Source organism: Sinocyclocheilus anshuiensis, unplaced genomic scaffold (assembly GCF_001515605.1).
Source record: "Sinocyclocheilus anshuiensis isolate Anshui unplaced genomic scaffold, SAMN03320099.WGS_v1.1 scaffold392, whole genome shotgun sequence".
Taxonomy (NCBI): domain Eukaryota; kingdom Metazoa; phylum Chordata; class Actinopteri; order Cypriniformes; family Cyprinidae; genus Sinocyclocheilus; species Sinocyclocheilus anshuiensis.
The window spans coordinates 497937-510513 of NW_015557091.1; the positions used below are offsets into that span (position 1 = coordinate 497937).

Sequence of the window (12577 nt, forward strand, 5' to 3'; positions counted from 1 at the left end):
CTGGATAGCTGGCCAATCACAGCACACCTCGCTCTTCAGACTGATGAGCTTTGTAAAAATCGATGCGTTTCAGAAAGGTAGAGGAGAAACAATAATGTATAGTATGTGGAAAATAATGTGGTTTTTTAACCTTAAACCGCATAAACACATTTCATTACACCAAATACACAAAATAATGTTCTTTTTTAGCAACGTCATATGACCCCTTTAAAAGCATATTATTTTTGTAAATACTCCTTTTATGTTAAGTATGCTAAAGTGTGCTTCATTTTTCACAAGGGTATTTATCTGTTTAGGCTGTGAAGTCTCTTTTTTAAGTAACATGACTAAATTGCTGGCTATTGTTAAATGGCATGGGGCCAAATGAAGAAAGCAGCAGTAGAAAGTAGCTGGTCAGGTGAAGTGTTTTCCTTTTCTAGAGCATCTACACTTGTTAGTGCTGTTTGCCAAGTCTAGCATCACTAGTAGGCTACTATTGCTCATAGTGATTTGAACAAATGCTTGAAAACTGCAGCATGTCATTCATCCTGAAGTATGTCAAAACGAGAAGATGGAAACATCCGGCCCGGGGAAACGCAAATGTGCAGAAGGTCCAAAAGCTTGTGAAACGCTGCAGCCGAGCGGCCGTCTGTTTGCCATGAAGCCTCTTGGAGGATTGTGGGAACAAATGAGCAAACAAACCCAGATGCCCCTGAATAAATGCCACGCGATGTGTCAAGACGGGCTCTGATAGTTCAAGGGGTAACAACAAAAAAATAGGGCAGCAGCTCGAGGCTGGTGCAACAAGCAGAAACTGGGCCGGACGGACAACTTTGGACTTCTGTTGGCACTCTGAATAGTGCACTGCATTTATAGTCTATAACATGAAGCATGCAAATCCCTTCACACACTTACATGTAATCAGACTGGTTTAACTGTCTCTTTTGCAGCCAGCTGCGACCATGGCGGACCCTCCAACAGGCCCACCTGAGGATATCAACAAAATCAGCTTCTGGATGGTAAGAAAAAGGCTGTTCCAAAGCCTAGTGAGCTGCTTTCCTGTCTGCTCCCTACATAGGCAGCATCACAGCTGAGATTGAACCTCAAAAGTGACTGATTTGGAACATTCCACCACACAAAATAGCAATATAGACTCGATTCACAGGTTTCATAATTCTCAAGATCACCAGATAACGAATTAATAACGAAATAATTAATTACGAATTATACAACTACTACTGTATAAGAGTGTATATAAAGATTGCACTGATACTCAATTTCTCAGCCAATATTGTTATTCTGAATGATATCGGCCGGTACCAATAGTTTATTCTGATTAAGGAAAAAATCTCTTCCAACTAAAGCTGTAAAATATACAGGAAGCCATCTCATTTGTTACATGATATTAGAGGTTAAAATTAACAACAAAACTACTATTTTCAATGCTATTTATTTTCAGACATAATAATCACACTCAAATAAAACCATTTGTATACAACTCAATTGCACATAAGGTAGTTTTCCTACAAAAAACTTGTCTTCATGACAGATTTATTTAAATATATATAAATAACAGTAAATAAGCTCCTTCTTGTGTTTTTATAGCTAATTAACCAACTGTGAGCACTGGAAACTTTTCTGAGGTAAATGCAACGTTAAGTGACATAATGATCACAAGCCGTTCTTTCAATTGAATATATATATATATACACACACACACACACACACACACACACACACACTCATGTAAAGCGATATATATACTATATAGCAAATCTCAACTACTCGATTGCTTGTTTGTTGAAAAATGTATTGCGCAATTCTTATCTGATAAATGCAACTATAAGGCATAAAGATATTATAAACATCATGATTTTGTGTAGAGCTGATTTACAGCTGAAATTAAATTAGTTTCATAATCAATTAATTTTACAATATTACCATTGTTATTTTCCTGTGAAGCTGCTTTGAAACGATCTGCATTGTATAAAGCACTATATAAATAAATGCAACTCAACTTGGACCCAAGCAAAAATACCATCCGTAGTTCACCATAGATAGATTGAGTTACAGGAAAATAAAATTGAATTCCTTCTGTTCTTGTCTCTTAGCCAGGAAATTACATCCGGACAGTACAGAGAACATCAGAGTCGTACCAGGCTTGTAAAGACATCATAGCATGTATGAAGGACCGGGCTCATGTGGAGCGACAGTACGCCCGTCAGCTGACCGAATGGAGCAACAAGTGGAAATCAATCACCGAGACTCGTGAGTGTCAAAAGCGTATCCTCATTCGGAGTTATTCACCAGCTACATCAAACAACAGGGGGCTGTGTTAAATGATTGGTTTTTATCACTGAGTAGCTCCACCCACAGTTCAATCTCATTGGTCCAAAATCCTGCTCCAGTATTTTCAGAAGCATCACGTCCATTGAATAATGTGCATAATATTCAAGCTTTTGTTATTTTATATTGGAATTTATGTCATTTGTATATGCTATCTTTGAATCTTTGTCAAATAATTTACACAATTATTGTCGGTAAAAATCACTCATTAATATATCTGAATTTTGTCAGTCCAAGATTTTGGGCTATTTTGCTTCCATAACTGTCTTTCAGACTAGTGGAAAGAAAACATCCAAAATACACATTTAAGTGTTTATTTTATTACAACAGATTTTATTACAGTTTTATACCTAGCTATATATATATATGTATATATATAATTTATTTATTTATTTTAGATTTTTAACGAGGGGTTTGCTCATTTTGCTTGATTTTGTAACATTACATTCCTGAAAACATCCAAAACGGTTTTTTTTCCCCTAGGTGTGACAGTATTTTCTGATTTATGTTAAAAAAGAGAAATCCAAATTCATCTCTGTATAAACCTTTTACTCTAATATGTCAACAAAATGAAACAAGAATTTTGAATCTGGCTTTCTCCAATGTTCAGATTTCTCTTCTGGAAGTATACGCAAATTAGTGCATATTTCATTATATAATGCCTCACTGTGAGATCATTTGCTTTAATCTCAAGATTCTGTTGTCATCTACCCCTTATTTTGCTCGTATGAATTGCTCTTTTATATACAACTATTAAAAAATTTGCTGGCTGTCAAGTTCAGTTGCAGTTGTGCTTAGTGTAATGTAATTGGATAAAAGTGTTTGTAACTGAGCTGATTTTCACTGCTCTGTGTGTTTGTCTCTCAGGGCCGCTGTACGGGTCCCTCTTGCAGGCCTGGCAGTGCTTTTTCTCGTCCACTGAGCGTCTGTCTGCCCTTCACACATCAATCTCCCAGTCTCTGGTTTCTGAAGATGCAGAATGCATTCGCTCGTGGCAAAAGGAGACGTTCCCAAGGAAAATGTTCTGCGGATTCAGAGAGTCACATGACCTTGGGACGGCTTTCTCACGTGCTCAGAAGCCCTGGGAGAAACGATTAAAGAAGGTGACAGTTAGACGTATGCTGCTGGTTAATCGGTGTTAATCAACTGAACTGTTTTCACTCCTGTTGGTTCAAAATCAAGTGCAACATCTCAGTATTTTAAAGTAAGACACTACAGGAAAAACCACTGGTCAATTCTGAAATTTTGCTTCCATAACATAACTAGTGGAAAGAAAACATCTAAAATACACATTTAAAGGTGCAGTAAGCGATTTCTGAGAAACCCTGTTAAAAAAGTGGTTCAGACTGAGCACCAAAACACACTTTTAGCCACTCAGCAGTAAGGGGCGTGTCCACTCATGATGGGGGAGGTGCCTGTTGCATAGCATGTTTGTGAATTTGGGGGTGGAGCTATTAAGATAGGGGTGTGGTCTTTTTAGGTAGGGGCGTGTTTGTTGTGGTCATTTCAATTATCAGCAGTTTCTCAGAAATCGCTTACTGCACCTTTACGTTTTCATTTTATTGCACATTATCTATCTGTAGATTTCAATTTACAATGCATTTATTTAAAGTATGCTTTCTTAAAGGAGATATATTATGCCCCTTTTTAAAATATGTAATATAAGTCTCTGGTGTCCCCAGAATGGGTCTGTGAAATTTCAGCTCAAAATACTCCACAGATCATTTATTACATCATTTTGAAAATGCCTATTTTGAGTGGAAGCAGAAACACACTGTTTTTCAGGCCTGCCTCTTTAAATGCAAATGAACTGCTGCTCCCCGCCCCCTTTTCCAGAATAGAGCTGCACCATTACAGCTGGTAACTGCTAAAAAACATCTGTTTTGGTTCTGATTATCATGTTTAGAAGTTTAAACTTCTGATATACGTATTCTGTTTTCTGAACACACACATCCGAAGCACACGGACAGAAAGCGGCTGTCACAGCATGTGAGTACTAAAACGGCTTACCAAAACAAAGTTACTGGGTTAATCTTTTTCACGTTTCCTTGGTTGGTAGATGCACCGGGGACCTGATTATAGCACTTAAAATCTGGAAAAGTCAGATTTCCATGATATGTCACCTTTAAAATATTTTTTTCCCAGACAGAAATCTGCAAGTATCTATATTTTGAGGGGATTGTTCATGTAACATCCATATAATTTACATTTTTATTTTTATGTATACATTTTATGTAATATTTTATTTCTAAACACATGGTACAAAAAAGTATTTTTCTGGCTGTAGTATTTTCACAGTATTTTCTGATTTATGGAGTGATAAAAATAGATCCTCCAAAATCCCCACTATAAAAACTTTTAACGCTAATATGTCAATAAAAATATGTGACATTTCAGAAAACTTATATACATGTAATTTCAGTCTTTCTACTTCAAAATTTAGTTTAATTCAATATGTTACTTGCCATTTTTTGTAATTAATTGTGAAATTTACTAGCAATTTCTCAGTGAAAATAGTTTCTACATCATTTTTTTCAGTGTATACATAATATATATTATAACATTATAATATATAATATTTAGGGATTTTAATTGATTACAGTTTTTAATCTAATTAATTACACGATGTGGTGATTAATTAATCTAATTAATTGCATATTAATTGCACATCAAATTTGCTGAGAAATTACCCACAAAAAGATAGTTTAAAGCAATTATTGTGTTACATGAGAAAAACATGAAAAATACATTACAAACAGTAACTTTAGAAAGACATTTCTATTATTTTTATTTTCCCATTTTTTATTTATTTTCTTTTTACTTTTTACATTTTTGGGTGAACCATCCCTTTAATTATTTTATTATTATTATTATTCATGTGGATTTTTTTATTTTTGTTTTCAGATTTTTTTATCTATCTATCTATCTATCTATCTATTATCTATCTATCTAGCACTGGTGTGATATTGCACTCGTTAATTGTGTTAAAAAGTAATTAATTAGATTAACGTGTTAAATCGACAGCCCTAATATTATAACATATGTTGGAAACTTAAATGAGACACTTAGAGAGAGAAGATGAAATAGTATCTCCAGTGTATTCAGTAGCATGACTGAGAGCTGAATAGAAAATGAAAAGCACTACATGATTCTAATAATACATCTTTGTGTCTCCATTAGCTGGAAAAGGCTCGTGTGGCGTATCATAAGTCATGTCAGAGAGAGCAGAGCGCTCAGGAAAAAGAGACTCAAGCCAAAAACAACGCCAACTTGAGCGAGAGCAAACTGTCCAAGATCCAGCAGGCCAGAGAGAAAGCCACACAGGAGCGCAGCAAGGTCAGTCAGAAATCAGACTGCATGAACAAATGCCAGTTATTGTTATGACTTAATGAATTTGCGTGTTTTTGCAGGCACGTGATCGTTATGAGAAGGTTCTCGAGGACGTTACTGGCTTCGCACCGCGATACATGGAGGAAATGGAGTCTGTGTTCGACCAATCACAGGCGGAGGAGAGGAAGAGGATCAGCTTCCTGAAGCAGGCCTTCCTGTCCATTCACAAACACCTCGACATTACCAACAACGAGAGGTTTAAAACGCAAACAAGCATTTGATGTTATGTTGCAAAGGTCATGTAGACCATTAAAACGATTACACTTTATCTGACATTAAAGCCTTCCGTATATTTTGAAGGAAAACAAATAAAATATTTGTTAGTGTTGTTGGTTTCAGCTATTTCAACTGCAGTAGATGATATGTGTATATATAAAGGATTATTATAGTTAAAACAAAAAATAAAATATTTTATCCAATAAAATTAAATGTCAATTATGAATAAACTTTTTTTTTCAGATACCTGCCATAGAAATATTTCTCATTTAATTTAACTTGAAGTACTAAAATAACTAAAACTAAATAATCAAAAAATAAAAAATAATAAAAACCATATAGACAAAGGACAAAAACACAACAAAAGTACTAAAACATAAACTAAAATTTCACTAGAAATAGAAAATATAAAAATAAAAATATTTTATCTAATTCAAAATATTACCAAAACATAATAATATATCAATGATAATTAAATAGAGCTGAGAATCAAATGATTTACATTTGACATTTCAATTTTAGAAATTGTTTTTTTCCATAAACCCTGCAGGATATTTTTGACAGACAGAATTTTCCAAAACTCCATCCACAGCCTTTTCCTTTTCAGTCGTCTTCTTTAAAGGCAAACAGTGACATGCAAAGATGCAAGTTTGTTGGATTTGTTGGATAAACATTACTTAAGAAAATCAAGTTTTTAGTATTATAGTATTGAAAAGTTCCATTAGCTGCAGTTTTGTCTACAGTCATGTGTATTGTGTGTGTGTGATTGTGTTTCAGTATAAAAGCAGTGTACAGTGAGCTACATCACATGCTCATGTCCATCAGTGAACCGGATGATCTCCGCTGGTGGAAGAACAACCATGGGCCGGGCATGCCGACAGACTGGCCCAAACTAGAGGTGTGTGTGATTGTATGCATTCAGATATTACGAGCAAAACTATCCTTATTATCTATGCTGGTTTATTTTTGTGCCACAAATTAATTAATTTAGTGTTGAATGACTCTCTGAGCTTTAAAATAAGTACACAACCCATTTTATTGTATTTTCATATTGTTATTTATTGCCTTTGTGTGTTTTAATCTTGTAATCTAGTCTGTGTTTTTTGTGTGATTTTGTCTTGTCTGTGTGTTTGTGTGTGTGTGTGTGTGTGTGTTCTTGGTGCAGGAATGGAACCCGCCGATTAAAAAGCAGAAGCCAGGAAAGAAACCAAAAACACACAGAGGAACTGAGGAGAAAGCGTAAGCACACACACATGCAATAAAGGGGTCTATACGTGTACTGTACGTGTCAACTACGAAGACACCTAGGAAAAAACCATAACTTGTCTTCTTTCAGACTAGTGAAAAGAAAACATTAAGAAAACGCATATACGTGTTTTTTTTAATCTATTTGTGTCTGTAGATTTCAAATACAATACATAAATTTCAAGGCCATTTTCTCAAAATGAATCTGAAATCTTCACTTCAGCAGCACTCACATACACCAAAGTGTTAGTTTATTCCTGTTTATGTTCTGAATGTTTTGAACGAAAAGTGTGTTCGTTCGCCTGATTTATATCACATTTTATTCCTAAAAACAGGATGCAAATTCATTTGTTTCTGGCTGTTGACAGTATTTTCTGATTTATGGAGTGATAAAAACAGATATCCTAAATCCCTCTGTAAAAGACAAAAACAAAACAAAACAAGAATTTTAAACCTGGCTTAATCCAGTGTTCAGATTTCTGTTCTGAAAATGCATGCAAATTTGTACATATTTAATTAGATAATGGATCATTTCCAATTTAAACATAACATTTCAGAAAACAAAATAATTGCCTTAATGTATGTGGTTAATCGACTGGGAAAGTATGGTGATACATAATAGTTCAAATGTTTGTCATATTCACCTGTAATGTTCTGCCTTAACTGAGAATTTTTGCATGCAAAGTGCTCTATTAAAATGTCAAAGGTGGTATTAATTAAATCAAGTTAATTAGAAAATAATTAGAATGAATCAGATTAGGAAATGAAATGTGTAAGTATTGAGCAGCAGCTCAATTAGAGCGGCGAGTCTCTTTGGGTCTCCTGCTGTCGGCGTTTCAAATCCTCCTCGGCTGAGCTGATTGAGGCTGGATGAGGACTGATTGTGAGCTGCAGTCACACAGATGAAGTGTGTCATTTGACAAATTGTGCCGTGTACGGCGTTCAGTCCTGTAGCACGTGATGCAGACCTTCATTTCCACTCTGATAAATCAACTGGAGGTGATTTCATCTGGACTAGTCAGCTTGATCAGCCTCAAAGAGATTAAAAATGCAAAATTACAGTATGTTTCTGGCATGATATCTGAATTAAACACGAGGTCATGTGACAACAATGTAGAGTACTACTCTTTAAAATGCTTCTTGCATAATGCATACTTGTTTTAAAATAGTATTCAGTGCATGTTGGCACAGTATGCAGTCTGTGAATATTGCTTTTTTTTTTTTATTTGTCTTTGATTTTTTTCCCATTAGTTATAGTAATAAATTAGTTACAGCGTGTAATAATCTTTGTTAACGTTATATCAAAATGTAGTCCATGTTAGTTCAGGTCCATTAAAAAATATTATATAATTTGAAGGTTACATTAATCTTTTGGTTTCAAATCTCTATCGTTTTTGTATTTTGTTTCAGTGCATTGTCCTGTTGCAAAACAGAATATTTCAAATCCGGGTGCTTTTGTGTTTTTTCCTCCAAGATTTTGTGTTGTTTCACTCCTTTATAAGTTTTGTAGTCCGTTCCTCAGAGATGCATGTATAAAACGTTTCTTCCACTGCCGTGTTTGGCTGTTGGGTTGCTGTGCTCATTGTGATGCTGGAACGGGTTTGTGAGCATCTTTAGCACTTTAAGCATGAAGGCCCAAAGTTGGTTTAGTCGTCTTCCTCCAGTGTGTTTTTGGTTGAGCTCCAGTTGCGATCTCTTCCAGTGTTTTGCTGTTGTCTGGCGCGGTTTGAGGACTGTAACTGCTTTAGGCTTGACAGCTTCTCGTATACAGACTCTTCATTTTGGAGGGCAGCCAGTCCTGGACAGATTCACATTTGTGAATGTCACCTTTCTAAATCTGGTCACCTGGTCTAAATTGTGCTTCAAGGTATAGTCAATGCCAGCGGCTGCCAGTGAGTTAAATGAACGCTTTTGAGGAAGAACTGTTTGCTGGTTTCATTTAGTGTTTTGTTTGATGCATGCAGTAGAAAGAAAAACACGTTTCCTGGATCGCAGATGTTTCTTCTGATCAAAAAAAACAGATAATCTCACCCGTGTCTCCACTAGAGCTCCAAGAGATCTCAACAATGTCTCAAACAGTCAGATTTACTTGATTACACCAATCCTGGATTTCCTGAAACCTGCTAAGAACATGTCGAGATCATGAAAATATTTCCATAATAAAATGAGCCTGCTTTTAGGACCATCAGAATTTTTTTCCCCAATTTTTGTGACTATTTTCATGACAATTAAACACATTTTACACCCAAATTGTTATACCGTCATATTGTGGAAATTGTAATTGAGAAAAAAAATCATAATTTGTTAAAACATTAAATAGTAATTTAGTAACACTATAATTAATGTTAATGTTAATTTAATTAATATTATTTAACTAAATCTAAAACTGAACTGAACTGAAATCAATCTAAAATAAAATCAAATCTAAATATTAGATGGAATGGTTAAACTTGGAAAACATAAACAATAATTGTTGGTAATTTTTTTATAGTTTTTTATTTTTAAAGTTGTAGTTTAACTAAAACTATTAAATAATTTTCTTTAAAGCTGAAATAAAATAAGATATAAATACTAGATGGAAAACTTAAGCTTAGAAAACTTCAAAATGTTTAGTACATTTTAATAGTTTTTTTAAATAGTTTAATAAAAACTATTAAAAATGACATAAAGCTGAAATAACATATAAATAGTAAATGGAAAGCTTACATTTAGAAAACTTAAAAATTAGAAATGTTGCCTTGGCTAACTGAAATAAGTAGAAACTGATATAAAAAATAAAGCTAAACAGAAATGTAAAAAAAAAAACTAAAAAAACTCAAATTAAAATGAATCTAAAATATTTTAAAATAAAATATAATTCAAAATATAAATAAATACTAAAATAGTATATAAATAACCTGTTTCGGATGAACAGAAGTTGATTTGTCTGCCATGTCCTGGCGCAGGGTCATGATCGGAGGAGTGCGGGTTCGAGCGCTGTACAACTACACCGGAGAGGAATCTGATGAACTGTCATTCAAAGCAGGTGATCATGTGGAGATTCTGCAGTTAGACTGTAACTCTGAGTGCGGTGCTGGATGTGACTGGTGTGGGTCTGTCTCACAGGTGAAGAGTTCCTCAAGGTGGAGGAAGAGGACGATCAGGGCTGGTGCTGGGGCGTGAAGGAGGGCGGAGTCGAGGGATTTTATCCGACCAATTACGTGCTGCCTGTCAAATGATGTCATGATTCATCACTGAGGCACAACCATGCTTATTTACAGTTATGGAAAACTTACGGTGGCCATTAAGAACGATATAAATGTGAATGTCATCACATTAGAAATTGCCAAGAGCTTTTCTCAGAACTAACTTTTTCAACAATATCTATTGTTTTATCATTTAAAATCGACTTTTTGTGATTTTTTTTTTTTTTCGCTTGAAAAGTCTGTTTGTGTTACATTTCTGTACATTTAAGTGTTACTTAGTTTGATATTTTATCTAATGCAGTGACATTCAGACATTTTTAACTGTCCAAATACTTTCAGTTTGCCGTATCTTTGGTAAATAATTTACTTTTGTGTTCCTTGGAAAACAACTACAAGACGTGTTTCTACAGACCAAAATGAAAATAAAACATGAATTCTCTTTCATGAATGAAAACTAGTAATATAGGATGTCATTCATTTTAATTAACACGTTTTTTTTTTCTCCTATGCTTTTGGAAAACCTCCAAGTGAGCCAGAGACCAGCAAATGATTCAAGCAGAGTCAAGAAACGTCCTCTTTGTAATTTATATATTGCTTAATGAGGGGTTGTACAAAACCAGTAGGAGCTTGTTAAAAAGATTACGGGGCACTGGAGAAACAGCCTCCATTATCATCAGAGCCAAATCTATATTATATTTCACCTACAGGAATCAGCACCTGATCAAGTGGACTGAATGAAACTTTAAATAATATTTAAACACGCTACTCTGCAACATCCAGGACTGAACCAGCAAAGGAGGAATTTTAACAGGTATCCTTATAAAGAACAAGGAACAGGTGCGTAACTATAGCAAACCAGTCATTAATCCTGGAATGACAGGGACCTCTGGTGGTGGATCCGAAATCACATCTCTCCATCCGTTTTAATGCTGTTTTCCACAGTCAAGAGAGGACTTAAAGCTTGTCTGTTTTATTGTGTGCATGCAATATTATTTTGAATATTTTGTGCATTTGAAATATTATAAATACAGTTCAGTTACACTACCATTCAAAAGCTTGGATTTGGTAAGGTCTTTAAAATATTTTTTTGGGGGAGGGGAGTGCCTTCTTGCCAAGGCTACATTTAGTTGATCAAAAATACAGTAAAAATAGTAATAATCTGAAATATTATTACAATTCAAAATAACTGTTTTCTATTTGAATATATTTTAAAATTAAATTTATTCCTGGGATGCAAAGTTGAATTTTCTGCATCATTACGCAATTCTTCAATGTCACATGATCCTTCAGAAATCATTCTAGAAATCTTCAGAAACATGCTAATGTCTTTACTCAGTTTTAATCAGTTTAATGCATCTTTGATGAATAGAAGTATTAATTTATTTATAAGTATTCATTATTAATTAAAAAATGTTCATTCATGAAGATGCTAATTTACTTCTGCGTTTTGATTGTTCATTAATAAATTATTAAATCTGTAAACTCTATCTTTAAAAAAATCCAGCATCATTTTGTAGCATCATTAGTTCACTAACAGACTGCTTTTAATTGCAAACCATTTGTTAGTCTTGTGTAGCAGTCCTGAGCCATTATGTAATTTATTGAGGCCCACCAACCACAACGATAAACTGGCTAATATTTCGTGTCTGCGCTCACATACTTGTGTCAGTTATGTTTCTGGCCTAATATTACGGTGTAAAAGTTCATAATCTGACTGGTAATGGGAAAGTTTTGTGTTAGTATAAGTAATACCACTAACCCACTTATCAAATACGGCTTTCATTTGGACGTAAGCATTAGCATCTAGCTAATTTCATTGCAATTAATTATTACTTAAAGGCACAATATGTAAGATTTTTTTTTTAAATATCCAAAAACCACTAGAACAGTGTTATATATTTTGCTGACTTGTGTACTTACATTATCCCAAATGTTTCGAAGAATGTTTAAATCCAGATAAATGAGCCATTTTAAAGGGGTTATATGATGAGATTTCAATTTTTCCTTTCTCTTTGTAGTGTTACAAGCTCTTGGTGCATAAAGAAGATCTGTAAAGTTGCAAAGACTAAAGTCTCAAATCCAAAGAGATATTCTTTATAAAAGTTAAGAGTCAACCACACCTACCTAAAACGGCTCGTTCTAAAACGCCCCCACATATCTACATCACTATGTGGGAAGATTTGCATAACGCCGCCCAAATGTTCACGCAAAGAAAG

The 12577-nt window shown here is 34.4% G+C and overlaps 1 protein-coding gene across 1 annotated transcript in view; it reads left to right on the top strand.

Moving 5' to 3' along the window:
- The window catches only part of LOC107677216 (protein kinase C and casein kinase substrate in neurons protein 2), a 14442-nt gene extending 3279 nt beyond the window's left edge, over nucleotides 1-11163 (top strand). The window contains exons 2-10 of the mRNA XM_016472028.1: nucleotides 930-998; nucleotides 2091-2247; nucleotides 3193-3428; nucleotides 5506-5661; nucleotides 5736-5911; nucleotides 6709-6829; nucleotides 7097-7170; nucleotides 10122-10201; nucleotides 10282-11163. Coding sequence (XP_016327514.1) covers nucleotides 942-998; nucleotides 2091-2247; nucleotides 3193-3428; nucleotides 5506-5661; nucleotides 5736-5911; nucleotides 6709-6829; nucleotides 7097-7170; nucleotides 10122-10201; nucleotides 10282-10394 — 1170 coding nt within the window. The 5' untranslated portion in view covers nucleotides 930-941 and the 3' untranslated portion in view covers nucleotides 10395-11163. The remainder of the gene's footprint in view (nucleotides 1-929; nucleotides 999-2090; nucleotides 2248-3192; nucleotides 3429-5505; nucleotides 5662-5735; nucleotides 5912-6708; nucleotides 6830-7096; nucleotides 7171-10121; nucleotides 10202-10281) is intronic.
- The last annotated feature ends 1414 nt before the right edge of the window (nucleotides 11164-12577 follow it).